We start from the raw sequence: 27,648 nt of genomic DNA on the forward strand, positions 1-27,648 counted from the left end.
CACTTACTGTAAGTCGCTTTGGACAAAAGCGTCTGCCAAATGACGTAATGTAATGCAATGAGAACCAGCCAAAATGTCCTCACTTTGGAGGATTTTCCTCATCGTTCTATCCTTGTGAGGACATTTGATCCTCATAAGGACAAACGTACAAAAATACCTACACTCACTCACACACACACACACACAGCAGACAAAGTTGTCTGTTGCTGTCAGCCACACGCAGACATGAAGTTGTCATTATTGTGAGATGTGAGGGCATCTCTCTCTTTTAACCCCCCCCGCCCCCCATCCCCCAGATACATTGAGCCCATTATATGGGCTGTGAGCTCAGGGAGGGTTTGGGCTCTTTAATCAATGAACACAATGACACAGGGAATAAGTCACACTGATATCCAATAGAGCATGCCATAGCAACAAAAAATAGAGCAAAGGAGGGTGAAGAACGAGAAAAAAAAACGTGGGTATGTGACTGTGTGCGTGCGTGTGTGGTTAAATCTAATGGCGGTGTAGATATAGTCTAAATTAGGAGGGGATAGATTGTGTGCAGTGCAGAGAAAGCAAGTGTACGGTTCTATATGATATCTGTGTGTTCTCCGTCTGTTTCATTTAGTCCTTATACTGTAATTACACGGATGAGATTCACTGCCTGGCTCTTTCCCCCCCAGTGCTCTTCCTCTCTTTCTCTATCTCTTCCTCTCTCACTCCAAGTCTGTGATTTCATGTATAATTACTTGCATAATTATAGTTCTCTCCATCCTACTGTTTCAGGAGGTCTGTTTCTGTCTCTCTGCTATCTCTCTCTCTTTCTTTCTCTTGAACAGACACGCACGCACGCACACACACACACACGGTGGTGCACCCTACTGATTCTGCCTCCCTTTCGCCTGCTAAGTCTGTCTTGTCACTCTCTTTTGTCTCCTCTTCGTCTGAAGCAGGCCTGTTCTAATATTGGGAAGACAGCGGCGCAGATACAGTGTGCAGACGCCTATGGTTTACTCCTGGGCTGCCTACGCCATGCTTCCACATTAATTATTCATTCAGAAATCACAAACTTAAAGAGCCTTAAGGTGTGTCACAGGGAAAGAGGGAAAAACAAAATGCTCTATTATTTTTTTTTCCGGCTTACTTCTTAAAGCTCCCCGAAACTGAGCCGTGCGTGTGAGCAGGAGAGAGGCGCACATAAACACTGACAGTAGTATTGTATACCTGCACTTCCTCATGTTTTGAAAGTGTCTTAAGGCTTGCGGATGATGTGCCAGTAGATACAATTAGTTTGATTGCTTAGCAACAGACATCACTTTTCAGAGAGTGAACTGAGGGTAAAGCTCAGGTGGAGTATCGGGGTTACATGCTGTTTTCTGAAGAATCTGTTTTTCCCAAAACTTCCTCGCAAGGCAGCATGCAGTGTATCTTCAACGCTGCTTTCATGTGTCAATCAGCGGAGTAACACGCCACGCTGCGTCTCAGGTTAACTGACAATAAGATTATATCAACCTCACACATAATCCACAAATAAGACACGCACGCAGATATACACACGCACGCACGCACACGCACAGCCACACACACCGGCAGAATCATTTACTGCTTGGCGGGGTTCAAAATTTAAGCTTTGTGCTGCACTGCAGGTCTACTGTGCTAACCAAACAACCAATCGTGGCCTACTTTCAGGTATCTGGAGGATTTTCCCTGCTTTATATGGGCATTTATACCCTCACCCTGTTTCAACTCATCTTTAGCAACATGCTGCAATGTAAAGGAGGAAGTGCAATCTATTGTACTCAGAAGTGCTGAACGTTTCAGGACGAGTGCCAAGTGTCAGGATTAGGCTGGCACATTCTGGAAGCCTCTGGGTTTGAGAGCCTCAATCAATGATGCATTGGTAATGTAATAGTTCTTAATAACCTGCCACTCACAATTACACCGTAGACCCTAATGATGGTCAGTCGTGGTCTTTGTCACTGTGCTCTTACCCCCTCTGCTGGAGAGACGGGGGACCGGGGGCCGACGCAGCCACAGTGGGACGGGCCTGGAGAGCAGGGTGCCCTCATATCTCTAGAGGAGGGTGATTTATTTATTCTGTGGAAACACACAGAGGCCCGAGCCCGCCAACTCGAACTGTTTGATGTATTCAGTCAGATTTCGCGCTTCTGCTTTTGTCTCCGATTTGATCTTTTCCAAATCTTCTGCTGTCAGATGGCTGAGTTGGGAGGTGGGGGGTGGGGGGGTGAGGGAGGTGGGGGTGGGGGTGGGGGGTGACACTAGGGACCCTGGTTTGGGTTGCAGCACATCGGTGAGGCTTTAATTTGGTGTGCGAGGCGAGCCGCGGCGGACTCTCCCAGTAGAGACGGTGCTGTGTTTGTTTTGCGGGTGTGTAAATTAGCGGTAATTCGTTTGCTCAGTAATGACGTGGGAGAGCTAATTAGGGCAGTGTTGATGGGTGCATTAATTAGTCTCTAGTGTGTGATGCTAATGAGACCCTGATTCGGAGTGTGTGTTTGTGTTTGCATGTGCGCGAGAGTGTAAGCCATGTATCTATAAAGGCCTACGAGTATAGGTCGTGCCATGAGGAATGTCTGTCTGTCGCATGAGAGTGTGTGAGGACGGGAGCGAGGGGGAGAGTGTGTGTGTGTGTGTGTGTGTGTGTGTGAGTCAATGCCTTCATGTTTGCACGTGCCCTCTCTCTGTGTGTGTGCATGCATTTGTGTGTGTGTGTGTGCGAAGGATGCAGCAGGTCCACATCTGTGTGTAAGAGCCCCTATAATCCTGGTGGCTCCATGATGTCGGCCATGCCTGGGTGGGTAGTGATCCCTCCATTCAAGCGTCCCGGGGCCGACAGGGGCCCCTGGTCTTCCTCGCTCGCATCCTGCACCTAATACCCCACCGAGGAAGGAGAGGGGTGCAGCCGCTCGGTCACACCGCGATGGTTTCAGTGCTATAGCTGCATCACAATCATAAATTCTCCCCCACCTATAAAAACATCCAGGACACCAAACAGACAACACGGGGAACCATAATGGATGAATGGCTGTTTTATAAGTGTGCTCAGTGACAGGTTCACTTCACAGATAAGAAGGATCCATCTGTATGCTGTAACAGTGGGGCAGTGTTGCCACACCACTCTGTAGCTATTCTCAATTAGGAAGTGACAAGGTGGCAGCTTGCTGTAATAATTTATGGCATATTACTGATGTAGCATTCGTCATAGCAGCGGTGAGAGGCAAGCATACAGGGGGCAGGGGGGGGTTTGGCTTTAGAGCCTCACCAGTGATCTATTCTAATCATATTTATTCATGACTATCCCGTTATACATAATCCATTACTATTCCTGTTCAACTGTATCCTCTGCTGTTTCGTGCTGTCGCTCATTTCTTCTCCCCCTCTGCTTTCTCTTGTACAACTGGGGAGAAAGGGGAAAAAGAGAAAAAGAGAAATTCAAATCAGCATGAGAGGCTAGTAGATCATCCTATTTAAAGAAACTACCGCTCTTGGAGTCATCCATGGCTCCGAAACTCCAACTGACAAATACAATAAGATGATTTATATTCAGCGCAGGCGGCTAGAATTTCAACTTGTATCCCTCTTGTGCGCAACTTCTCGCAACAAGAGATCAGTCAAACGGTTGAGGAGATGGAGATTTGTCACGCTGGGTTTTATTGAGGACTGTCAACTGCCAGGGAGCGAAACTTCCCTGACCCAGACCGTCCTCTCTCACTCTCTCTCGCTTGGAACTATGGCATTCTGGGAACCGTAGTGCAGACAGCATACCTCGGACCTCCAGCTTGCACTCCACCTCGTCTTCCCCCAGGTCGTTGACGGCCCTGCAGGTGTACTTGCCCCCGTCAAACAGGCTTGGCTTGCGGATATTCAGGGTCAACACGCCCTGGTTGTTCTGCATCAGAAACTTGGGGTCTTCGCCAATGATCATTCTGTTCTTCATCCAGATGATCTTGGGCTGAGAGAGAGAGAGAGTACAAAGGATGTGGCAGTGAGGAAATGGTGGATAGAGGAGGAGGAGGAAAATCGACAGAGATGGGTGGAGGAGGGAGCGTATAAACAGAGCGAGGGATGTTGAGAGGGTAGGAGAACAGAGGGAGGGGGGAAAGAAGGAGAGGTGAAATTAGGTCAACATTTCGGCTTGACAAATCTTTGCCGATTCGCTGGGATAAAAAATGCGTGTTCAAAGATCTTTCTGCTCCACCTCTTGTTCTAGCTGCAGACATAAAAATACACTCCCGCTGTCAAGGCATCAAAATCCCCTCCGACTGCTCTGCTCTCACTGTTTAACTCTCAAACTCGCACGCTCGCTCAAACAAAACATGAAATCTATGGCATAGTTTCCCTGACACACACCCATTTACTGTATGGATGCTAATACCTTGGGGAAGCCGCGGACGGAGCAGCTGATGGCGGCGGAGTAGCCTGCAACCACACACCTGTCCACCAGGGGCGCTGTAAACTTGGGGGACCTGTTCATGTCTTTCTCTTTGAAGGGTGCCAGGTTATGTGCCAAACCTGGACAGACAGAGGAGCGTTACACCCCTTAATTAATTACACATTATACCATTTGGCTGTTTTCTAATACATTCAATGTTGGGTAAATCACTTTCAAAGTCCTCAAGATGTGTGAAATACTCGTACTCAATTATGTTATCTGATTACTTCCAGTTACTTTGGGATTGTTTTGCCTCTAACATTCATAGCACATGCTGTTAAACCAACGATTTGCTTCAATTTGGATATTGCCATTTGAATTATGAAGGCAGGAAACTCATTTCTGTTTCATCCACAGGTCACACGGACTGGTGGAGTCTAAAAATTCAGCAAATCTCTCACAATTTTACCAGCCAGACTGCTTTTTGGAACACAATAGAGATTGGTTGGTTAGCTGCCACATTTTCTGGTAGAGTAAGCACATGCAACAATCACAAAAAACAGTAGCAGCATTTGGTGGCAGGTGTTAATTTCCCCGCCTAGTTGTTCTCATCATCTGCAGCCAGTATTAACCATTATTTAACACTGTGTCACAAGATGTTTGTGTCTAGCATAATTACAGTCTAAATTCATGTCCCTCTAAAATATGCTCAAGTAATCCAACAATTAATCACAATTACTGTAATCTGAAGTAACTGAAACAGATTACAGTTAACGGTTTTTAGTAATCAGATTACAGTAGTCCCATTACATGTACTCTGTTAATCGATACACCGATACATTCCTCTGTTCTGTATCTTCACCTTGCCTTAGCATAATGTTCAGAAGTTGTGGATCCAGTTTGTGTTTTAACTGAATACAACATACAGCTCAGCATGCGTTGGATGTTCTTGGCATCCACAGCGATGCTATCACGTTACAGTTTGCGGTGCTCTGCGGGGATTTCATTACCTGTTTTGGCGATGACGGCGGTGTTCTTGCTGATGCCAACCTCTTCGCTGAGGCCACAGATGTTTTCGCTGAACACTCTGAAGGAATACTCGTTCCCCATGACCAGGTCAGACACAGTGCAGCTGGGCCTGCGGTTGTGCTCATAGACCGTGAACCATTCCTGATGAGAGAGAGAAAGAGATGGAGAGACACACAGAGAGAGAGAGAGAGAGAGAGGGGGGGGGGGGGGGGGGGGGAAGCAGAGGTTTAAAGAGGCTTATAGCGGGAGTTGAGCCTGAGGAAGCTGAGGAAACTCCCATCCCCAGCAGTCATGTTCTTCTGGTCTAGATCAAGTTTCCATTACCTGTTGAGTCCTACAACCTAATGACCATGACGGTATATAGAGGCTTTGTAGTTGCGTCACAAATCTCCTAGCAACCACAGCTGGCGCCATCATGGAGGTCCATTGGAGAATTGGCTCTACACAAATAATGGCTTAATATATAACAACTGGGCAAAAAAAAGAACAATACATGTGGTGTGAATGTAAGTCAATTTAGTAATAAGTATGGTGGATTTGTTTCCAAATGTAAACTGTCTTGTTTTTAGTCCTAGTCTCTACTCTTACCATGTGGCTATTATCCACAACTAATGCTAGCTTCTACTAGATGCAGAGATGTATTTGGCTACAACAGGCCAGTGATGGTTAGCTGTCTAGATACTATGGTTAGCTAGCTAACAAGCTACAGTATCTTGACACGATATCGATAAAATATATCACTGTTCTCAGCCACTGTTGCCAAGAGCTGAGGACCTCCAATATGGCCGCCAGAGGGTGTAACGGAAAACCCTCGATACGCTCACACACACACACACACACACACACACACACACACACACACACACACACTCTTCTGGCCATTCCTCCAACCAGACTTACCTTGGTCTTCATGTCGGCCTTCTGGATGGTGTAGCCGATGATCTCGCAGTTGCCGTCGTCTTTGGGCGGCTTCCACTCCAGCGCAGCATTGAAGCCCCAGACGTCTGTGACGTGCACAGCGATGGGAGGACCGGGCTTCTCTGGAGGGTTTTGTGAGAGAGGAGGCAAGAGTTGGAGATAGAGTTGGGAGAATTTGTGTGAGACTGTGAACAAGACAGGCTGATTAGACAATCAGGCGCAGAAAATGAGATAATCCAAGTGAGAAGGGACGGGAGAGTGAAAACGTGTCCATATGCATAGCTGGTTCAGATAACTCACTCTGCCCGGGTAGAAATGTAGGCAAGCTTTGAGAAGGAGAGAGAGAGAGAGAGAGAGAGAGAGAGAGAGAGAGAGAGGTAGATGAACAGATCTGGAGAGGGAAAGTTCCGTGGAGAAAAAGAAATCGACACTCATAGAGGTAGAGATTGGCGAAGATTGGCAGATTAGCAGAGCAAGAGGCAGAGGTTCAAGGCAAGGAAGCGATAGCTGCATACATTACTAGAAACACCGTGCAGGCACAGAGCAGACACAAAGGGAGCAGTGTGCTGTGCCTGCCTGGATTACAGAGCAGCACAGTACAGTATGTTTATCATCGATCCTCCTTTGTGCTCCGTCCTACACAAGTCAGGATAGTACAGAAATACTGTACGGCATAGTAATGTATTTGTCATTAATCTTGCTCTGCGTGCTCTTTCACACAGCGTAGTGAAATACAGTACAAACACACTGAGCAGCGCGGCTGTTTTCACCCGCTAATCCTTCCCTGCTGGAACAGCGCTGTGACAGAGCGGCTGGGCGGTCTCATCAGGAGACACAGAACCTCTCATTAGTTCAACCCTCCCAGCTGAGGAAGTGACAGAGTAGCCCCCCCCCCAAAAATCCAAGCCTAATCCCAGTCTACACGCAAATAATCCCAGCGGAGCCCCGGCGAATAATCCACCCGGCACCCTGACCCGGGGAGACGAGCCGTAAGCTGAGGAATGAGCTGGCGGCCGCAGTGGCAGTGCAGGAGCCAGGATTATGTGAGAGAGGAATCAGCGCTTTGATGATTCGCTACTTTGAGTCACAGATCCCTGGGAGTATGAAATTAGGAATTATCATCAAATTAAAAAACTCTTGACATGTCACAGATTTGGGTTCATGCCATCATCCTCTTCCAAACAGGTTATTAACGGTACCGTGTGAAGTGCGAACCGTGCGCGGGGGTCTAATCCTAATGAAGGAACATGTAACAGGACCGTTTCTCCGGGCGGTGGTGCCACGACGGGACTGACCTACGATCTGAATGTGTATGTCGGCGTTGTCCATGAAGTTCTCGATCTGGACGGACAGCGTGTATTTGCCAGAGTGGACTCTCGCTGCTGAGCGGATGAAGAGGATGGTGTCCACGTCGGAGGTTCGAATCCCCACGGTGCTGTCCTCCAGGGGCACGTCGTCTTTGAACCAGGTCACTACGGGGCGAGGCTTACCCTGCAGGTAGAATGATGGAAAGAAGTCAAAATATTGAAAAAGGAGAGAAATATTCAGTGGGAAAGAGTCTCTAAAGGCATTTTCTCTCAGAGGTGAAATAACTTGCAATAACTTGCAGAGGTGAAATAAGTTGCAGTTTTTCACTGTCGATTTGGTTTCACTTTGCTAACACAAACACAGCAGCAAAGCCATGTGATCATGGTGTTTTTTTGGACAAAACTTTGAATCCTAACAGGCAAGTTTAACAAACTGAATTTGATTATCGAGACACCATGTGAGCCGTTAGGCTTTATTTGGCTGTGATCACATAGGATGCTTTTTTGACGCGTCTGTGCCTTTTTTCAGTTATTTTCAATGGTTATCCCTTAGAACCGGCTCTCTCTAGCTCTTGGATGAGATGATGAAACTGTGGCTGCTCTGCTCCCCCTAGGAGGACGTCATGTACCCACATCCTCTGTTTCAGAATGGGCTCCTCATCCTCTTCTTCAAGAGCGAGCAGAGCAATCGCTAACTTTCTCTTGTCCATCTTCAGTTTCAGCAATGTTTCCCCCTTTTACGCCGGGTTAGCTGGCTATTGCCAATTAGATAGCTTGCAAGTTGTTGTGAAATGATGCAACCCTCCTGCGCCCTTCACGCTCTTGCTCACTCTGTTACTAGAGAAGCTCACAGCTGTGCTTTGCATTTGAGCAGGAGAAAAAAAGTGTCCTGTCTGATCACGGCCTTAAGGTTTTATTAAGCATTTATTTGGATACTTCCATTATTAAAAACACACATGCAAAGTGCATTTGGACAGATTAAAGAAAAGTATGGCAAACTGTAAATAAAAACTGGCTAATCGACTCTATTAAAAGTGGCATCTCTTGGCTGTTTTCCTATCTTTGGTCCGGTTGTGTTCTTACTTCAAACAAACCACTCCGGGGTTCACTTGAAAGCCCCCTGCAACGACCCATTTCATGTGGATCAGGGAGTGATTTTTAGGCATGCATCCAAACTCTATAGCCTTGTTCTCCACTCTTCAAATAAACCGAACTAAAGGATTATAAATGCTCCAGAGTTTGATTCAACGGTTCAATACGGGGCAGATGTGAAAGCAACCTAATAATCTTGAAGCACATCGTACTGTACAAGCTCGACAGAACTTTCTTTCTCTGCTATACTGCAAAGCTAAATCCAGCGTATATGCTTTAAACTCAGCAGCTAAAGCAAAGGGCTACAGATTGGTTGGACTGGCTCTAACCTGGAAGGGGATGACCAAGTTGACCTTCTCGCCCACTGTCCTGATGAGTTTGGTTCTCAGATGGCGAGGCAAGCGGATCTTCGGGTGCTCTGAGGGGCGGACCCATGGGAGACAGAGAAGGAAAGGATAAGTAGACTGTGGAAGAGTGGGTGGCGTGGGGGAGCGGACGTATATAAAATTCACAGCATGTACGGCCAGTAGGGTATGCTTGTGTGTGTGTGTGTGTAGTATGTGCATGCATGTTTGTGTGAAAATCTGGCTAGTGCATTAAAGAGAGATATAGAGTATATAGATATGAAGATACACACAGTGTTTCCTTCTTAGATGCGGTGTGATTAAGCAATAATCCACAAGAAGCCGTGATTAACAGTGATTTTACAACACCTAGGAGGCATTGTTAGGCATGATAATTAAATGTCATTTTTTCACCTAGCAATATTGTTCTTCAACAGCAGCTAAACAACGGTGGTTGCTAAGCGACACATACAGTATGAATTAATATTTATATTAACAGTTGTGGGTGTGTAGAAAATGTGTAGAATATGCATAGAAAATATACACATCAGTCCAGTATGTGTAGAAAATGTGAGGTGAAAACACGTGTCTCTGACCCATGATCTCTCTGACAGTGACGGCCTGCGACAGGACGGCGGGGGGGCTGCGCCCAGCCATGTTGATGGCCACCACTCGGAACAACATCTTCTCTCCCACTGGGAGACCCTTCACCCGGTAGTGGTTCCTGTCCACCGGTTCCTCATTGGCCTGCACCCACTGATCACCTGAGGGATGAACCGAGGCCAGCAGAGCAAGCAAAGATCAGAAACTCAGAAACAATCCAAAGATTTTAGGATAATCTTACAAAAACTATCCAGGATCGGGGAGTTGATATTGTTGCCCATCAAATGTCATTGTCCGGTCAAGCATTTTGCGTGTATTTACTTCCTTCTTTGCAGTACTCAATGATGTAGCCGTCGATGCCGCCTGCTCCGAGCCTGTCTGGAGGACGCCACTTGAGCGCACAGGTAGTGTCTGTCACATCATCCACCACGAGACGAGTGGGCTCGCTGGTGGGGGCTGAGGGAGAGAGGAGCTAATTAATACGTTAATACCCAGTGTAAATGGGATGGGAGGTAGGGTTAAGCTGCGTCAAAATGAGCATTGTGTGAAAAGCCTCTGTTAATTAACCATTCTGCTAATGACAAATGGCAACGCACCAATGGGCATGAAGGGCTTTGAGTTTGCGCTGGGCTGAGAGATGCCAATGCCGTTGACGGCAAACACTCTCATCTCATACAGTACGCCTTCAATCATCTTCTTAGCCTCGTACGTGGTGGACTCATAAACATCGAAGTTGAGCTTGGTCCACCTGGCCGAGCCGACCTTCTTCCTCTCCATCAGGTATCCTGGAGGAAGCGTATCAACACACGGAGAGGTCAAAACGGCCTCAGTGCTCTTCGAAAGTGAGTAAAACACTGCAGTGTAATAAATAGAATGGATTCCAAAACGGTGCTTTCTCCTGGGAAGCAGACATCAGATGTGAACATCAGATGTTGTGCGTTGCGGGGCTACCTTTAACGGGAACTCCACCGTCAAATGCAGGCGGGTCCCATGTGATCGAGGCAGTGTCCTCGCCAACTGATGTGCATTTGACATTCTCAGGAGAGTTGGGCACATCTGGACAGACAGGTTACAGTTGGAGATGGAAGGAGAGGAAAGAGGAAAGAGAAAGAGAGACAAATGAGACGAGGGTATGAGAGAGTGTGAGGAAGTGGGCTTTTTTAGGCAGTACAGTATGTGAGAAAATGTGTTTTTCAGTAGGCACTGGATTCACACAGAGGAGTGCTAAGCAGAAAAAAAGAAAACCGGAAAAACAGGAAAGAAAAACAGGAAAAAAACACACTGATGGGGTACACAGTTGCCCCTCCCGCTCACAGAGTCCCATTCAAACCATCTATTTTTGTCTTTTCCATGAACCAAATGTAAACATCGCTATTTTTTGTCAGCCTGTCATTATGTTGGCCATGTCAACTTCACTCTCAAATGCTATGAATTTAATAACTTTGTAATTTAAGTTCGACCGATATGGGTTTTGAATTCTGCAACTGAAGGCCGATACCAACATGTTTTTAACCATTACCCATTCTGTGCCAATATTCAATATCTTTAATTCTGCCCATTTTCATATCAAAAAATTCCACAGAATTACAAGTGTTCAGTGTTTCTCCCAGAATTGTATTCTTGTCAGGGTGGAAAAGTCTCTGAAACAGCATTTAGACCATGGGACACTAAAACTCTCCATTGAAACCCAAGAAAATATGAATAAAAATAACATATTCATGCATGCTGTGTGGATTCATGCATCCAATGAAAATGTCACATTAGAATCAATTCAGGTTAAGGGCCTTCTATAGACAACCAGTGTAGTGTTGATCGATTACACAGTAAATATGTAATCAAACAAACGGCATCATTTCCATCATAGAGGTGGACGACACTGACTGGACTAGATCTGATTTTTCATAAAAGGCCAATATCGGCAATTACAAATATCTATTTGTAATCCTAACAGGCATTAAAAGAGACTGCTAGCATCACCGTTCAGTCACCTGTACTCCACGAGCGCCTGTGTGTTTCTATAAAAGGCCTGAGTGAGTATATATCGATAGAAAGAGTGGAATGGGAGTAAGCGAGGGAGAGAAAATGAGGAGTGAAAAAAAAGACAAAAGTGACAGAGAGCCACTGACCCACGATCTTGACAAAGAGCTCGGCCTTGTCCTCTCCGGCGGGGTTGGTCACGGTGATGGAGTACTTGCCCTCGTCCTCTCTCTCCGCCCCCTCGATAACGAAGCTGCTCAGGGTCTTCCTCGTTTCCACCCGAACTCTGCCCTCGGCCTCCGTTATCACCTTCCAGACAGGACAGGACAGGGAGAAAGAGAGAGGGAGAGAGAGAGAGGGAGAGAGAGAGAAAAAGGAGAGATGGTGTTGCCTGATGATGACGCAGCAGCTGCATTGACAGGTGATTCAACCTTCCCACACTAGTTCATCTTTCACTTTGTTTCATTCACTGACTAATGTTTGGATATTCTGATTGACGCACAAAGGTAGTAGGCAGTTTATGTGTGTGTGTGTGTGTGTGTGTGTGTGTGTGTGTGTGACGTAAATGGTGAGAATCCTCTGTGTGCTTCCTCACTGTGCCTGCTTTCATCCAGCACACAGTGGGGGCCGGCTCTCCTGTGATCTCCACGTCAAGACGGAGTTTGTTTCCCGCCACCACAATAATGGTGTTCTTGTTGCCCGTGCCGGTGTCCAGGTGGATTTTGGGAGGATCTGCGGTTGTCGACATCAGAGGAGAAAGGGGGAAGGGAAGGGAAAAGGTTGACTGTCATTAGGGTTAGAACAACAAGGGTGTTTGAGGGCAGATACCAATACAAATACAAGGTATTTTTGCATTGAAGCAGCTTAAATTCGATCATTTTTGTGCCAGAAATTGTATTAAAATGAAAAGTATTCAGTGTTTCCCTCTGAATTATATTGTTGTCAGGATGGAAAAGCCTCTAAAACAGCATTTAGACCATCATGTGACACTAAAACTCTCCACTGAAACTCAGTGTTGGGGGTAACTTTGTACTTATATTACTTCTTTGTGGGAACTAGTAACAAATTATTAGTTAACTAGTTAATTTTTAAAAAGTAGAAAAAAGAAAATCCTGCAGTATCTCGTGCAGACAACATTTTGGTGTTGCTAATAGAAAAAAAACACAATCTAAGTATGTTTGATATAAATGAGACACCATTTACACCTGGTATTAAAATGCATTGCGTGTAAATGTAATGCGGATAAATAAATAAAGTTAAATAAAGCTGCATGAAATTCCAGGTGTAAATGGGGTCTGAGAGTGGCTGGTGAAAACAGAGCAATAGTCTTGCATTTTAAAACAATGACTGACAGCACACAGCATGTTTTTGAAGTGGGTAACGCGCTACTTTTAATAGTGTAACTTTGAAACATATCTAGTTACTTTTGAAGGCAAGTAAATTATTATTTTTAAAAGTATTTTTTCCCCCAACACTGGTTAACAGCTCCTTAAAGCTTCCTTTTGCACATGTTTAAAAAAGCAAGGCACACCTTAAACCTGCTGTGCGTGGATTTGAGAAGCGCTTTTACTTAGGATGGGCATTAGACTCACGTGAACAAGCTAGGCTAACTTAGCTAGCGTTAGCCTAGCTTGCAGACACTTCAGTGTTTACACTGCTTGGAATCATTGAAATCATAAATACTCACCTGTAGGTTTACAATCTGCAGGCTCGTCCTTTTGCATTCAGGTTGTGATACTCCTTGTGACGAACTGCAAGGATGAGCTTTTCCTACATGTTTTTGCAGTCACTCGTATGTTTTATCACTGAAGTTTCTACTTTGGCGCGCTCATAAAAACACGAGGCGGTTTGCTGTGGTTTAGCAATATAGTGCAGTTAGCCAATGAAAAATGTTTTATGTATTTTGCAAAAAGCCGCACTTACCTTGGCGGGGAACATAGTCAATCTTGATTTCTGAGGGAAATAGGAAAAAAATATGAATCAGCGTTATTCAAACTTTGAGATGGTTCGCTTATATTCAGGAAAGCCTCTCACATCAAGCCGGTCTCATATTTTTTAGGACTGTCTGTCTCCTCACCCAGGAAGTTGAGTTTTGCGGAGAGAGAAAGCGCATAGCCGTCGGGAACAAAGGTATAATCTCCAGCATCCTCGGGCTTCACGTCATCAATCGTCAGTTTGTGGATCCTGGGGACACGTTACCAGATGTTACCAAGGAGACAACACTCGTCGTGACCCACAATTATGCAAAACACGGTTTCCCTGGCAACATACTCCATAATGCAATATCGTGGAGTGAGAAACATACTAAATGGCTTTCACCTTGTGTGACCGCTGTCGCCTTGGCATATCTCCTGCCATAGGCGGCTCTGATGGAAGGATTACTGACAGAAACCCCAGGGGTGTGTATGTTGTGTGTGAGAGTGTGTGTGTGTGTGTGTGTGTGTGTGTGTTTTGCTGTTAGAGCTTTACAGATTGCAGCCTATCCAAAAAAAAGAGCCAAACAACTAGCAAAACCCTGTTCAGCCTGTGGTGATACTTTGCCAAGTCATGTGGCAGAGACAATGCTTTTTGTAAATTTGTGATATATGGATCCTGTGCATGAGTGTGTGTGTGTGTGTGTGTGTGTATAACTGTACTTGTTGGTCTGGATGCAGGGCTCAAAACAATTGCAATCGTGGATCTACGGCAGTGTGACATGATACCTTCCAATGTGCGACATTTTGATGCGATTGCTGGGCACGACTTCGACGCCGTCCTTGAACCATTTCCCCGTCACTTTGTCATCGGACACTTCACACTTGAACACGGCCTGCTCAGCAGCCTTCAGCGTCAGGTCAGCGATACTCTGCAGAACCTCCAGCTCCTTATCTGCAGCATAGACAGAAAGATATAGCAGATGAGGGGGAAAAGGTTTTTTTTTAATTAATTTACTTAACTAATTACTTAATATTTACTTAGTACAGTAATGTGTTACCAACGTATTATTTGTCCCAGTAACAAATAGTGTAACAATTTACTATTTCAATTCCAAGATAACAGTTAGCCACCAAAGAATAAAATAATAATAATTGTCGCTTTTGTTATCACCCTCTCAAAATATCAGATTGCAGTTGAATTAGTCAAAAACTATGATTATCGCCACCCCCCAATGGCAGAAAAGTTTCTCATGGTGGAAGTATGCCCATTACTTTGATTTTTTCGAGCATAAGGATGACAAAAACATTGGACATTAACATTATTTGGTTTTCCTGATCATTCACACAACCCAGGAAACAGGCAACCCAGTCTCAACGCAACTGACAAATTTGTGTAAAAGTAATTGAACAAGTAGTGCAACAAATTACTGCTCCCGGGGAGTAATAAATGAAATAATAATATTACTGTTGTTGTTATTACTTTTCATGCTTGCCAGGAGGTTAAGTGTCAACATGTGCTAATGTGTGAGACTGTAGTATTTTCTTTCTTTAGTAGCCTAGTAACCTTTAAGGCCAGCTGATGGTAAGTTACTGCTCCTGCTGACGCTAGTTTAGTTGCATTGGAATATTATTTTTTTTCTATTTCACATTTCACTAGGCTACAATTCAAATTGCTTGTGGAAGCATTTGGCTAGCTAGTAGAAGATTCATTTGTAGTCCTGATAAGGTAAGTTGTGTAATTTACAACATTAGATTGATTGATCTAGGTTTTGCGTATTGTTAGTTGGACTATTCACTGTAAGTGGACTTAATGAAGATGTAATTGAAGATGCAACATTATCATAGCAGGTCTTGCTAAGTGTATGTTAGCAGTGAGCTAACATAGTAGTAGTGAGCTCTTATTGGTGATATTTTAGTTTTCATTGTTATATTTTCAGGTTGATTTTCAAAACCTGTGGCAAAAATGTGGCAACTGTTGCACTTTTTGTGCTTTTGTGAGCTGGTCACCATTGTTGGCTGTTATGACTTTGTAGGAATTTAGACGGCTTCTTAGCTAACATGCTCACAGCTAGCAAGCATGTAGCTAGTGCCAAGCTAGTTTTCACCCGCCCAACACTGGTCCTGATCCTCACAGAGGAAACGGTACCTTCAACCTCCAGCTCCGCCTTCGACTCTCCACCGTTGGTGAAGGCGTAGTACATCCCAATATCCTCCTTGGTAGCTTCGTTTATGATCAGGATGTGCCTCTTCCCGTCCTTCTTAAACCTGTACTTTGAACCTGCCGTGTCTCTCGTCAACTCAACTCCATCTTTCATCCTGAGCAGAGAGAACATACACACACACACCACAATAATGCACGCACACACACACACACACACGCTTCAGTGACACTTGAACATAGAGAGAAGGGAGGGAGAGGTGATGGACAAGCCTACAATGTTCTACATGGCTCGAGCCTTCAAGGATCACAAGGCTTTGGCACACTGAGTTTACAAATGGTGCAGAAGGCAAATATTTCTCCAACATCATGTATATTTAAAATGGATGTAGGATTTTACACTTTTGGGTTCCAGTGGGTATATTCATTGAGGAAATACTTTAGAAGGAATATTGCAATAAAAAGTTACTCATGATGGTACAACAGTGATTGAAGGTGACATTAACTGGCCGCAGAAAAAAATAAGTATGTTTGATATCCTAATATTAGTTGGCATTCTGAAGTATTTTTAAATGTGCATGTCCCGTTTAGGATAACCTGAAAAGTTCTTATCCCATGGACACTCTGGATAAAAGCTCCTCATTTCAGGACTTCTAATGTAAAAACAGACATACCCACATTCATGAATTTATATTCAGAATATAACCATGGAAAGTGAGTTTACAGAGACGTTAGAGCCAACAGAGATAATTAAAAGATATACATGTCTTAGTATCCAAGCTAAAATCATAGATCGATAGATATTTTATTTGGATTATTCCTAATTTGAATAAGAATTTATCCAGGTTATATGTTTTTACAGGAATATCAGGTTTACATGAGCCAACTCAAAAGAGGATTACGTTTCCCAGATAATTATATGATTTCTGTACAGTTTGTCTGAACATTAAATACGACAAACCTGACAAACCGGTTTCAATCTCACAGATGCATTGGCTGACTGTGTTCACTGATTAACTGATTTCTGGATGATTTGAAGGGCAAAAGAGGACCGCCTCACCATTTCACATTGGCTCCTTCCTCGGACACCTCCACCTCAAACTCCACCTTCTCACCCACCACAGTGTGGACGTCGTCCAGCAGCTTGGTGATGGTGATCGGGGGCTCTGAAGACAAACAGCAGGCTTCAAGTCAAACCTCATCTAATTCAAAACAAAAGCGATCACTAAACTAGCACTAGCCTATATACTGGGCACCCTAAGCCATTACAGAACTGTATAAAACTCTCTAAATAACCACAATCACACTGACCATGAACATGAGGGTAGAGGAAGGCAAGAAAAGAGGAAGCACATATGATGCACATAATGTAGTAGTATGGGATGAACAGAGGTGGAAAGTATCTGTACTTGAGTTTGGTGAGTAATGCTTTTTTTTCCAGTTTGTATGATAAAATTATTTGCCAAAACAAATAATAGGTTGCCTTTTGTAGCTGGGTGAATTTTTGGAACACGCACAAAATCTTAATGATTTCCACTATGGTCAGAGCCACCTAGCATTTTAGCCAGTAGTTTGACATTGTAATAATGCAGTTAAAATGCTATGTATTTGTGTCAATTTACATTTTTCCAGATGAATATACTATTTATTTAAAGAGTAAAAGTACCAGTACTTCTACTTGAGCAAAATATTTCAGTCATCTTTCCACCTCTGGGGATGAATGGTGGTTGACATGTAGTTCTGTCTTCTACCCTAATGAGGTAGAAAAAGACTAACACATGGGACATGTACAAGCCCACTTTGGGATTTGATACAATGCCCACAACAGCACAACAATACTCCTGAAGTCCTTATTAATGCCACAACACTCTAGAGGTAGAGGTGGAAGGCACTTCAGGTCTCCAGAGGTAGTGGGAATCACATTGTGTGATGCTTGATGCTCTGCTAGCCTCAGCTATCTGTCATCGTCAGCATCCAGTCCCCCTTCGGATCTCCATATTGTCTTCAACCTCAGTTGGTAGGCCCAGTAACTCGCGGCACCACTGTAACATGTACAGTTTGGTCTCAATTTGGTCTCACAAAATTTTGTGAAATGAGCACGATGTCTTGAAATGCAGATAACATGCTCCGTGCACGAAAAGTGACAGAAATGCGTTTCCCCACCAATAACAGATTACGTGATGGAGACACGACTACAAACTTTTGACATTGAAATAGCGTCGACCTACAACAAAGGAAGGAAAGGAAGGGTGTGGATGGGCGTTTACCTTCAACTCCGACCTGGGTTCATTCCCAACTCATGCAAGTTTTCATTTTCAGTTTTTCTTATTTAACCATGACTAAAACCTTACCCTAACCTTAACCAAATTGTTTTAGTTGCCTAACCCCACCTTAACCGAAGTTGTTTTACTTGCCTAAACGTATCCGTTAGCTAAACTTTTCATGTGCCAAACACGTGAAGATAGCGTGTCCAATCCATGCTATTGTCACATAATCGTTTTATGGTGGAGGAACGTAAATCTTCACATTATTCATCTCCACAACGCGTAATCTGCATTTCAGAGCTGCTACTCGTTTCACGAAGCTTTGTGAGACTGTGTTGAATTTGATGCCTTGAAACACAACATACACCAGAGAATCAGTTCATAACACTACAGCGCAAAAGCCCAAGCTTTTGCCTAGGTACTTTATGTCTTCTTTAAAGTACTGTGCCTGTTATGATTAGCTGCCATATGCTGAACACCCCACTGCTTTCTCTAATGTCAAGATAAATCAACAACAAAAGGTACATACGTATATATACAGATGTTTGCAAAAGCAACAGGGACGGTATTTTTTCCAAACTTAATACACACTCCACACACACAGTGGCTGCATGAGAGCAGCGTCTGTGGTGAGAGCTTACCCTCTTGTGTGGCCTCTGATAAAGCAAAAGCAGGATGGGCAGTAGTGATCACATAGAGCAGAGCATGGGATTAATATAGCAGCTGTGGACCCAATTACATCCATTAAAACTGCTCATACTCAAACACATAAAGAAGAGACCTACCAGATATAAACATTAGGGTTAGACTGATATCGGCCAATATTGGTCTCATATTAAAAATCAGATATCAGCCAGTCAGTGTCATCCACGTTCAATATGATGGACATGATGCAGTTTGTTTGATTACATATTTATTGTATAATGACAATACTATACTTATCTATGAGAAGCCCTTAACCTGAACTGATTATAATGCAACATTTTGATTGGATTCCACACAAGTATGATATATTTTTTTTTTTTTTTTATTATGATTATTCTCCTGGGTACCAATGATGGGTTTTAGTGTCCCGTGGTCTAAATGCTGTTTCAGAGGCTTTTCCACCCTGCCAAGAATAAAATTCTGGGAGAAACACTGACTACTTGTAGGAGTATCTTGGTTTCAATTCAACAATATCAGTATTAGCCTTCAAAATGCCATATCAGTCGAACCCTAATAAATATGATAGCGCATTAATACATACAGAACAGCGACAACGATACATGACAATAAACAGAGTATTAAAAATTCACTCATGCTGCATACCCATTAAAAATGAGTGAGCAGACAACAGAGCGCGGCACGCTACTGTGTGGCATAAAAGCATGAAAATAAACAGACGACACACAGAGACACAAGGAGAGAACAGAGCTGTCAAGCCTCACAATGCTCAAGTGACAGCAGTTGCTAAACCGAGCAGAAAAAGCGTCTCCCTCCTGAAAGAAGGATTCCTCCAAAGACAATGAGTCACGTACCTTTGACAAAAACCTCTGTGAAGCACTTGTCCTCTCCCACCACACACTCATAGGCTGCGTCATCCGACAGGTTGCACTTGTTGATGGTGAGCGTCCGCTTGTTGCCCACGCTCTCAAACACATACCTGGGCGCACAGGGATGACGGAGGAAGAGTGGATGAGGAGGGTAGAGAGACAAAGGGATAGAGAGAGAGAGAGAGAGAGAGAGAGAGAGAGAGAGAGAGAGAGAGAGAGAGAATAATGGGTAACTGCTTCCCACCCATCCAGCCACCATCAGACGCAGAAGGCCTGAAGACAACAGTTTCAGCTGAGTGACTCACAGTTATAGACGGAGACAAAGAATCCACACGCTCTCCTAGGGACTGTCAATGCTGTACATGCACACACACACACACACACACACACACACACACACACACACATGCGAGCCCCCACACATACACTCTGCACACATATATTTGTGCATGGGTTGCTGTACCGTCATGGTGACAAACATCGAAACACCTACACACCAAGAAACGTCAAGCACGAACACACACACACACACACACACACACTATGCTGTTACAGACTTGAATGGTGGGTTCTTTTACATTTCCGGTGGCAGCAACAACGGTTTGTTTGGAATAAACAGAAGAACTAGGTAGTTAGCATGAACAACGATAGCACTGTTTGATTGACAGGTGATCTCTGGGAATGGGCCACTTAGCACCAAAGATATCGCCAAAGTCTAAAACTGTGAATGTGAAGATTACCATTTTAAAGCTGCTTTATGTAGAATATTTACCTCAATATATCATTCTCAAGTTAATTTTGATAGCATAGTGTAACAGCTGTTAAAATAAAAAAAGATTGTCAAGAAAATTGTTTTATTCCGTGTGTTGGTTTTTTATGTGTTTATTCTATGTATCCCCAGGCATGATGTCCAGTGAATTGTGCAGGATTGACTTGTGGCGAAACAGGACTGCCTCACTTTGAATGAACAGCATGAAACTACTCAGAGAAATACAATTCTTAAAAGAAGAACTGGGGGTATTGTCATTATTCGATAAAGTCAAAGTTAAAAAAACCCGCTGAAAAAACACCACACCCAACATCTGCACCCTCTTCAATAAAATGCAAAAATAAGTACTTAATGGAAGAGGCAAAAAGAGCGAAGATGGAGAGAGACAGAGGCAGCTAGGGGAAGACCAGAGTGAACTTCGGACAGGCGTTCACTCGCTGAAGAGATCGACACTAAGCTGCTTTCTTTCTACTGGACAAGTTAATGATATAACAATAAGTCTATCAAATTGTGTTTCCAAAACTTTTTAATCAACTCTTTCCAGAACTTTTCTATGAGTTTCTAGACTATGCACAATGGAATAGTTTACAAACGTTGTAGTTACCTGGACAGCTGCTATCTAACCAATTAGCTTCATTATTCGGCAGTCGCTAAGTTCTCACTTGCCTAGACAAAAACATGGTAGCATTACTAGCTAATGCCAACGTTAGCTACTTGAAACAATTTCAGTGAGTGAACATGTAACTAATACAGACACTTTACATGATCTAAGTATTGTATTTATTGCCCTATGTATTTATCTATTATTTACTAGTAAGCTGTATACCTAGTTAGCTGGCATTAGCTTGTGAGCTAGCATTCCATCAGCAGCAGCAATTAGCTTGTGAACGGGAAGATTTTGACTGTCCACACTGAACACAAGCCCCAAGTTTGCTCGCTCAAATTCCCACAATAGCTAACTAGTCTAACTAGACATGGAGTGAAAGACTTTTTGTATGGGTCATCAAATTTTACTGGTAGCAGTTTTGGCTGGCTACATTTTAGGTCACCTCGTCTTGACTGCACTTGTCTCTGAAAACTTTTTAGACCCGCTCCATTCTTCAACAGGAGAGTAGTCCAACCGAACCCAACATGATTTGCCAACAATTATCTCATAACTCTCAAGCATACTCCTATTTGTCCTTAACGTTAGTTTAAAACTCTCATTGGCCTATTTGAACAGTAACACTCCCATGTTTGCCCCCAATCCATCATCTTCCAGTTATCACCGTTCAATACACTACACGTACACACACACACACACACATACACACAGCGCACCCCCTCAATAGTGTTAGTTTGCTCACTTGGCTGATGGTTTGATTTCCTGTCCGTTCTTGAGCCACTTGACCTGGGCGTCGGGGTCGGCCACCTCCACGGTGAGCTGGATCCTCTTGCCCTTGTCCACGGAGTACGCTGAATCCAGCTTGCTCAGGAAAGCTGACAAGGAAGTTCTCCTGTTAGTATGGTTCAACCACTGCTTTAATACCCAATCCACAAGTGTCAAGCAGACATACGCTAACATATATTCCACCTGTCATCCCAGCAGTATAAATTCTCCCCAGAGGCCTTTAAATGCTGGTGGTATTTAGCCTCCTCCATTAGAGAGCTCTCGTTTCCTGCCTGCCGCCTCTCTCCTAGTGCAGAGTCTGCTTTCGCCCAGTAACCCTTCTCCTGTCTGCTCTCTCCCTCCTCACCGTCACACTTCTTGGGCTCCACCTTCTTCATCTTCTTCAGCCTCTTCAGCATGCCCCTGAGGTCTGTGATGCCGTACTCAAAGGCAATCTTCTCATAGTCGCAGGGCTTGGCCGCCTTCAAGATTTCCCACACATCCACCTCCTCTTTGGGCTCGTGTTGTTTCTTCTCCCTTTGTGTATGTGTGTGTGAGGCAAAACCAGAGAGTGAGAATCAACCATATAAGTAAGTAATACAGTGGAAGAGATTATGCATCTCACTGCTGTAGCTGATGAAGTGTCTGTCTAACCTTTTCTTGAGGAGGGCACTGAAGTCCAGATCACCAGCGTCCTCACCTGCATCGCCACTGGGGTTGAGAGAAAGGAGAAGAATTGGAGGATTAGTTTAGTCGCAAATAACTCTGAAACCAATTCAGTGTTCTTCTGTCTGAACGTCATGGTACGTTTAAAAACCTGTGCTATTTACAACACTGGTGCATTGCCGTTGGAGATTGAGAAAGAGCATTAGCAAAAATACATTTGATAATACATTCCCTTTTCTTCCACATTACACAGACCTATAAATAAGCAGAGAAATTACAAGACACAATTATAAAACCAACAAAGACAACATGAGCAAATACAACAACGTACAGTGGGGCTCTAATGAATTACTGCCTGTGGTGAAAGCTTACTTTTTTTTTCCACTCTGTTTTGGATAGACGTAATAATAGGATGAGAGAGAGAAAGAGAACATGAGAGAACAGAGAGAACCGAGTGCTTGATGAAGACTACAAGCTACCATTATGCCCTAAATTCAAGTGACAGACAAAAATCACAACAGACAAGCACATGTAAGCAAGCTTGACAGCGATAAACAACATACTGTTCAAACACAAATAAGCGTATATACATGTCACAGGGAGTACAAGTGTGTGCCAAAAAAAAGGAAACACGAGTAAATGAAGGATGCAAAATATATTAAAACCAGATGCTTCCACATGGAGGTGACCCCTAAGATAATTAAGTAAATAACATCCCATTATGCTTAGGGACTCGTGTATAAATATCCCACACAGGACTAGTTGTCCGTTTTTTTTGGCTACCATGACTCGAAGAAGAGATCTCAATATTTTTGAGAGAGGGCTGATTATTTGGACTCCTTTGGCAGGAGCTCCAGTTACAAAAACCATTAACATTAACAGGCATGCTTGATGATTGGATTGTAATCGGATATAAAAACACATATAATGAAGCTATAAATGCTCCCAGCATGTGGTGTTTACTGTCAGTTTTAAAGGACGGCGGCTGAGGTGATGTTGGCATGGAAGTCTTGAGGCAAAGGCATCATGAACTAAGGACAACTGTGGACGGAAATGCGTACTCTTCAACCTTAATGTCCGTGCAGTGGTTCAAGATGCAAGGAAAAACAACAGATGACTAACTCTGAATCAGCGGATCTGCTGCAAATGTGAATCTGAGGCATGAGCAGGCAGTTCCATCCAGAACAATCTGTTGAGAACTTCACAGAGAGCGATACTGTGGCTGGGCTGCAGTGCATAAACCTTTTGTTACACCTAAAATGCACTTTTGCAAGTGAAGTGGTTGGGGGGAAAAAGTCACATGGTCGTGAGTCATCAGTCACCCTATTCTCAACAAGCTGACAAGTACTATGTGTGGCACATGCCAATAAACGTCTACAGGCTCGAGTGCTTGTTGTTTTCCACTGTGAATTGCTCTGGCAGCTCTGTTATGGTGTGGAGTGCATTTTCCTGGCATGGCTTCGGTCCACTGAACCCCTTAGAGGGCAAGGTAAATGCCAATAAATACAAAGTCATTCTGGGTGATCATGTTCCTCCTATGGATGAATGGTTCATCCAAGGATAACATCCATCCATGTTGTCCCTTCTATCCCGGTGGGAGTAGAATCCTCCAGGATGATAATGCTCTCATCCACAGGGCACAAGCGATCACTAAATGGTTGGATGAGCATGAAAACAATGTTAGCCGCATACCATGGCCATAACGGTCACCAGATCTCAATCCACTTGAGCACTAAAGGAAGATTCAGCAGCGCCTGAGATAGTGTTTTCCACCACTGTCAAAACACTGAATTATGGTATTTCTTGTGGAAGAAAAGTGTTGCAACCCTCCAGCAGAATTTCAGACTATTGTACAGGGTTCATTGAAGCTTTTTGGGTGGTCCGACACCTGACTACGAGACAGTTTATGTTGCTGTATCCTTTATTTTGGCACTTGCCTGTATGTAGCATTATTAAGCCATTCAGTACAAATATGTACGTTGACTATACATAACCCTGTAAAGTATGAATACACAAGATACAAACACCAGTGGAGCCTTACACACAGTGTGACACGCACTCAGTGACTGCATTGCCAGTGTATGTAATCCATAGAAAATATGCTGGTTCCCTTTGAAGCCTTTTCAGTTGGCCAACCAGACAGTAAAGTGACAAAACGAAGAAGAAAAAATAGCCTGATGTGCCTGGGGCATACGAAGGGGAACTTGGGCTATTTCAGACATGAAACACACTGCGGTCTGGAATAAAAGCTCCAGAGAAACGATGGGTGAACAGGAGCGAGGAGTCCCAAAGAATGGAGTCAGGCCGCATGTATTTGGTTGTGCTTCTGTAATACATGCTGGGTAGAGGCTGCATCGTGACACAGAGGACGGATGAGGACAACCCAGAATCACACAGAGTACTGAGTGTCCCATGGGAGACGGGATTCTCTCTACTTAACTTCCTGATAGATGCCAGGAGGTTGAGCTTTGACCTCCACTCTACAAGGTGCTTAACACACTCATCCATTCTCTATCCAGCGTTTCACTTTCCATTTATCACATCCGCCTCTCTATCTCTCTCTCTCTCTCTCCCTCATATCAATATTCTGCAAGTAAACACACTGACATCCTGTCTAAAACACAATATGATGCTGTCTTTTTGCATGTGGTGTTTCTCATCTTACCTGTGCTTTTAGGCTTCAGTTCTAATAAGGGAAGGAAATTATATTTTTAACCAGCGAGTAAAATTATGGCGACCCAAGGAGTCAGTGTGAATGTGTCAGCTGATTTCTGCTCACACAAAACACACATGGAAATGAATATGGGTTGAGAACAAGCGAAATACAGAAAAAAAAAAAATACAGCTATACAGACGCACAAGAAACATAGATACAGTTCACACAAACAGAGGGAGGGAGAGACAGAAATAGGAAGTGAGAGAGAAACTGATACATATAAAACAGAAACAGTCCCCTCAGAGACTGTCACCGAGACATGTGACGAAACACAAAGGCGCTAAACCATGAGGGACTCCAGGTGAAGCGAAACACCAAGACGGCAGACGCGCCGAGACGTGACAGAGAGAGAGAGAGAGAGAGGCACGACAGACAGACTGACTCTCACAAAGTCAGCTACGACTGAAGGATAGACAGACGAGACTGACAGATGCCCAGAGGCAGCGATCTACAGAGGAGCATATGGGAGACGGTGTGACGGGTGACATGTTGAATAGACCCTCGCCGGCGCTGACACTCACGATCGCTTAAACGCCTCCAGGATGTTGGCCTGCTGCTCCTCTTGTACAGCTGAAACCAGACAGAAGGAGAAGGACTGGTGAGAGCTCCGCCAGGTTAATTCATTACACAGCGGGCCGCCCGGCAAAGGAATAATGGACTGATGACCTCGCTAAGCCACTAAATGATAGGACCTAATGTGTATCGCACTCGCTGAGTTATTGGCTGACAAAGCCAGTTACGTAGTAATGGTAGATCCGCTGAATGGAAGATGACAATAATGTGATTAAGTGTCTGTCTGCGGACCTACCCTCCACGGAGACGTCGAATGTGCAGCTGTCGCACTTGTCTTTGGAGGTGACCTCGCAGCGGTAGCCACCTGCGTCCGCATCCACTACTTTGATGATGCTCATCTCGTAAGTGTAGATCTGACAGAGGAGGAGGGAACGACAGGCTAGAAACACACGCAAATTAAATGAACACACATGCACACATACACGCATATACGCACGCAAGGTATGCCGAGTACACAATAGAGCTAGACCGATATATCGGTTTGCTGATAAATCAGGATGATATTGGACTTATTGAAAAGCAGATACCGTATCCGCCCCAACCTGAACTCACACGAATCCGTGAAATGAACACCAAATGACGTGTTATTGGCACGTGAAGTGTTAAAATTCAGTTTTCCCAGCATGAAACAGTTACGTGAAATAGGCACAACTATAAACAGGAAGTAGAGTCACACTGAAGTAGCACAGTGGAAAGTAAGAGTGTTGTGGTTGAGGTGGTGGACGGGTGAAATGGGTGAATTGAATTTGCCTTCAATGCTGGCGACCAGAGTTCAATTCCCAGCTTGTACAAAGGAAATTGCTCTTCAAGTGAAATTAAAATTTTCCATTTTTTCTTATTTAACCAGGACCAAAGCCCTTCCCTAACCTTAACCAAGTTGTTTTAGTTACCTAAACTTAACCGTTAGCCGACCTTTAGCTGAAAATGCCGTGTCCAATTATTGCTGTTGCACCAGAATCCAGTTCTTGGTGGAGGAATTGTCACATAACTCGTGTCCACAGCACGTAAATCACATTTCAGAGTTCCTGCTCATTTCAGGACTTTTTATGAGATTACGTTGTACCCACCTGTCAGTGTCGTTCACCTCTGATATGGTGGATATGATGCAGTTTATGTATTTATATAATTGATCAATTCTATAATGGTTGTCTATGCGAAGCCCTTAACCTGAAATGATTCCAATTTCATTTTGATTGAATTTCACACAGATTAATGCATGAATATGTTTATTATTAGTAATATTATCCTGGGCTTCAATGGAGAGTTTTAGTTCCTCATGGTCTAAATGCTGTTTCAGAGGCTTTTCCACAAGAATGCAATTCTGCGGGAAACACTGAAAACTTTGAGATTTTTGGGATTTTTTTAAACATTTTTTTATAAAAATGGTCAAATTTTAAAGATATTGAATATTGGCAGCTTCACTATGAAAAAATACCAGTATCAGCATCAGTATTGGTTTTAGTATCGGTATTGTCCTTCAAGAACCCATATCAGTCAAACCCTAGTAGTAAACAAAATTTGAAAACTCAATGTAGCATTGAATATAACATTTGAATTGACACAAAGAAACACACACACACACACCTTGGTGTTCCTATCATAGGTCTCTTTGAACTGTAGGTGCTTCCCGGCTTTGCTGCCCAAGTCGAGCCACTTCCCCTTCAGCCATTTCATGTTGGGCTTCCTCGTCAGGCTGGAGGAGTCGACTTTAGCCACGAAGGTGATGTCCTTGCCTGCCACGTACAAGAAAGTGACACAGCAATTAACAAAAATTTGTGGAATTGTACATATTCCAACTGGAACGGGGCATTTAGTGGATATAATTCAGGATTTTTATGCCAGATGATTTTGTCAGACCTTTTGTTGCTGTGATGGTCTCCGGCTTCAACACGAACATGCCGCTCAGCTCGGACAGCTGAGGCTCCTCCCCCGGTACATGCTCTGCGATGGGTGTTAGAGGTTGGCACAGAGATCAAATTAGTACAAGAACACACCATCTGACCACCGCTCATCAAAGATGCAACACATACAGAGAAGAGA

At 43.9% G+C, this 27,648-nt stretch overlaps 1 protein-coding gene across 1 annotated transcript; it reads right to left on the reverse strand.

The window, feature by feature from the left end:
* Nucleotides 1-3,017: 3,017 nt before the first annotated feature.
* mybpc2a (myosin binding protein Ca) lies at nt 3,018-27,544 on the reverse strand. Its single transcript, XM_071907586.2, has 26 exons — nt 27,466-27,544; nt 27,193-27,341; nt 25,844-25,961; nt 25,557-25,605; nt 22,308-22,364; nt 22,021-22,190; nt 21,631-21,763; nt 19,501-19,625; nt 16,780-16,885; nt 15,708-15,877; nt 14,348-14,513; nt 13,723-13,829; nt 13,569-13,598; nt 12,241-12,377; nt 11,795-11,954; nt 10,620-10,724; nt 10,265-10,453; nt 9,990-10,124; nt 9,662-9,829; nt 9,051-9,139; nt 7,618-7,813; nt 6,305-6,444; nt 5,386-5,545; nt 4,379-4,515; nt 3,769-3,955; nt 3,018-3,400 (listed from the first exon to the last, which is right to left on the reverse strand). The coding sequence occupies exons 1-26, from the start codon at nt 27,503-27,505 to the stop codon at nt 3,366-3,368; spliced, it is 3,258 nt and encodes a 1,085-aa protein (XP_071763687.2). The 5' UTR covers nt 27,506-27,544; the 3' UTR covers nt 3,018-3,365.
* Between the last annotated feature and the right edge of the window lie 104 nt (nt 27,545-27,648).

This window comes from Centroberyx gerrardi, chromosome 7 (genome assembly GCF_048128805.1).
Source record: "Centroberyx gerrardi isolate f3 chromosome 7, fCenGer3.hap1.cur.20231027, whole genome shotgun sequence".
NCBI classification, from domain to species: domain Eukaryota; kingdom Metazoa; phylum Chordata; class Actinopteri; order Beryciformes; family Berycidae; genus Centroberyx; species Centroberyx gerrardi.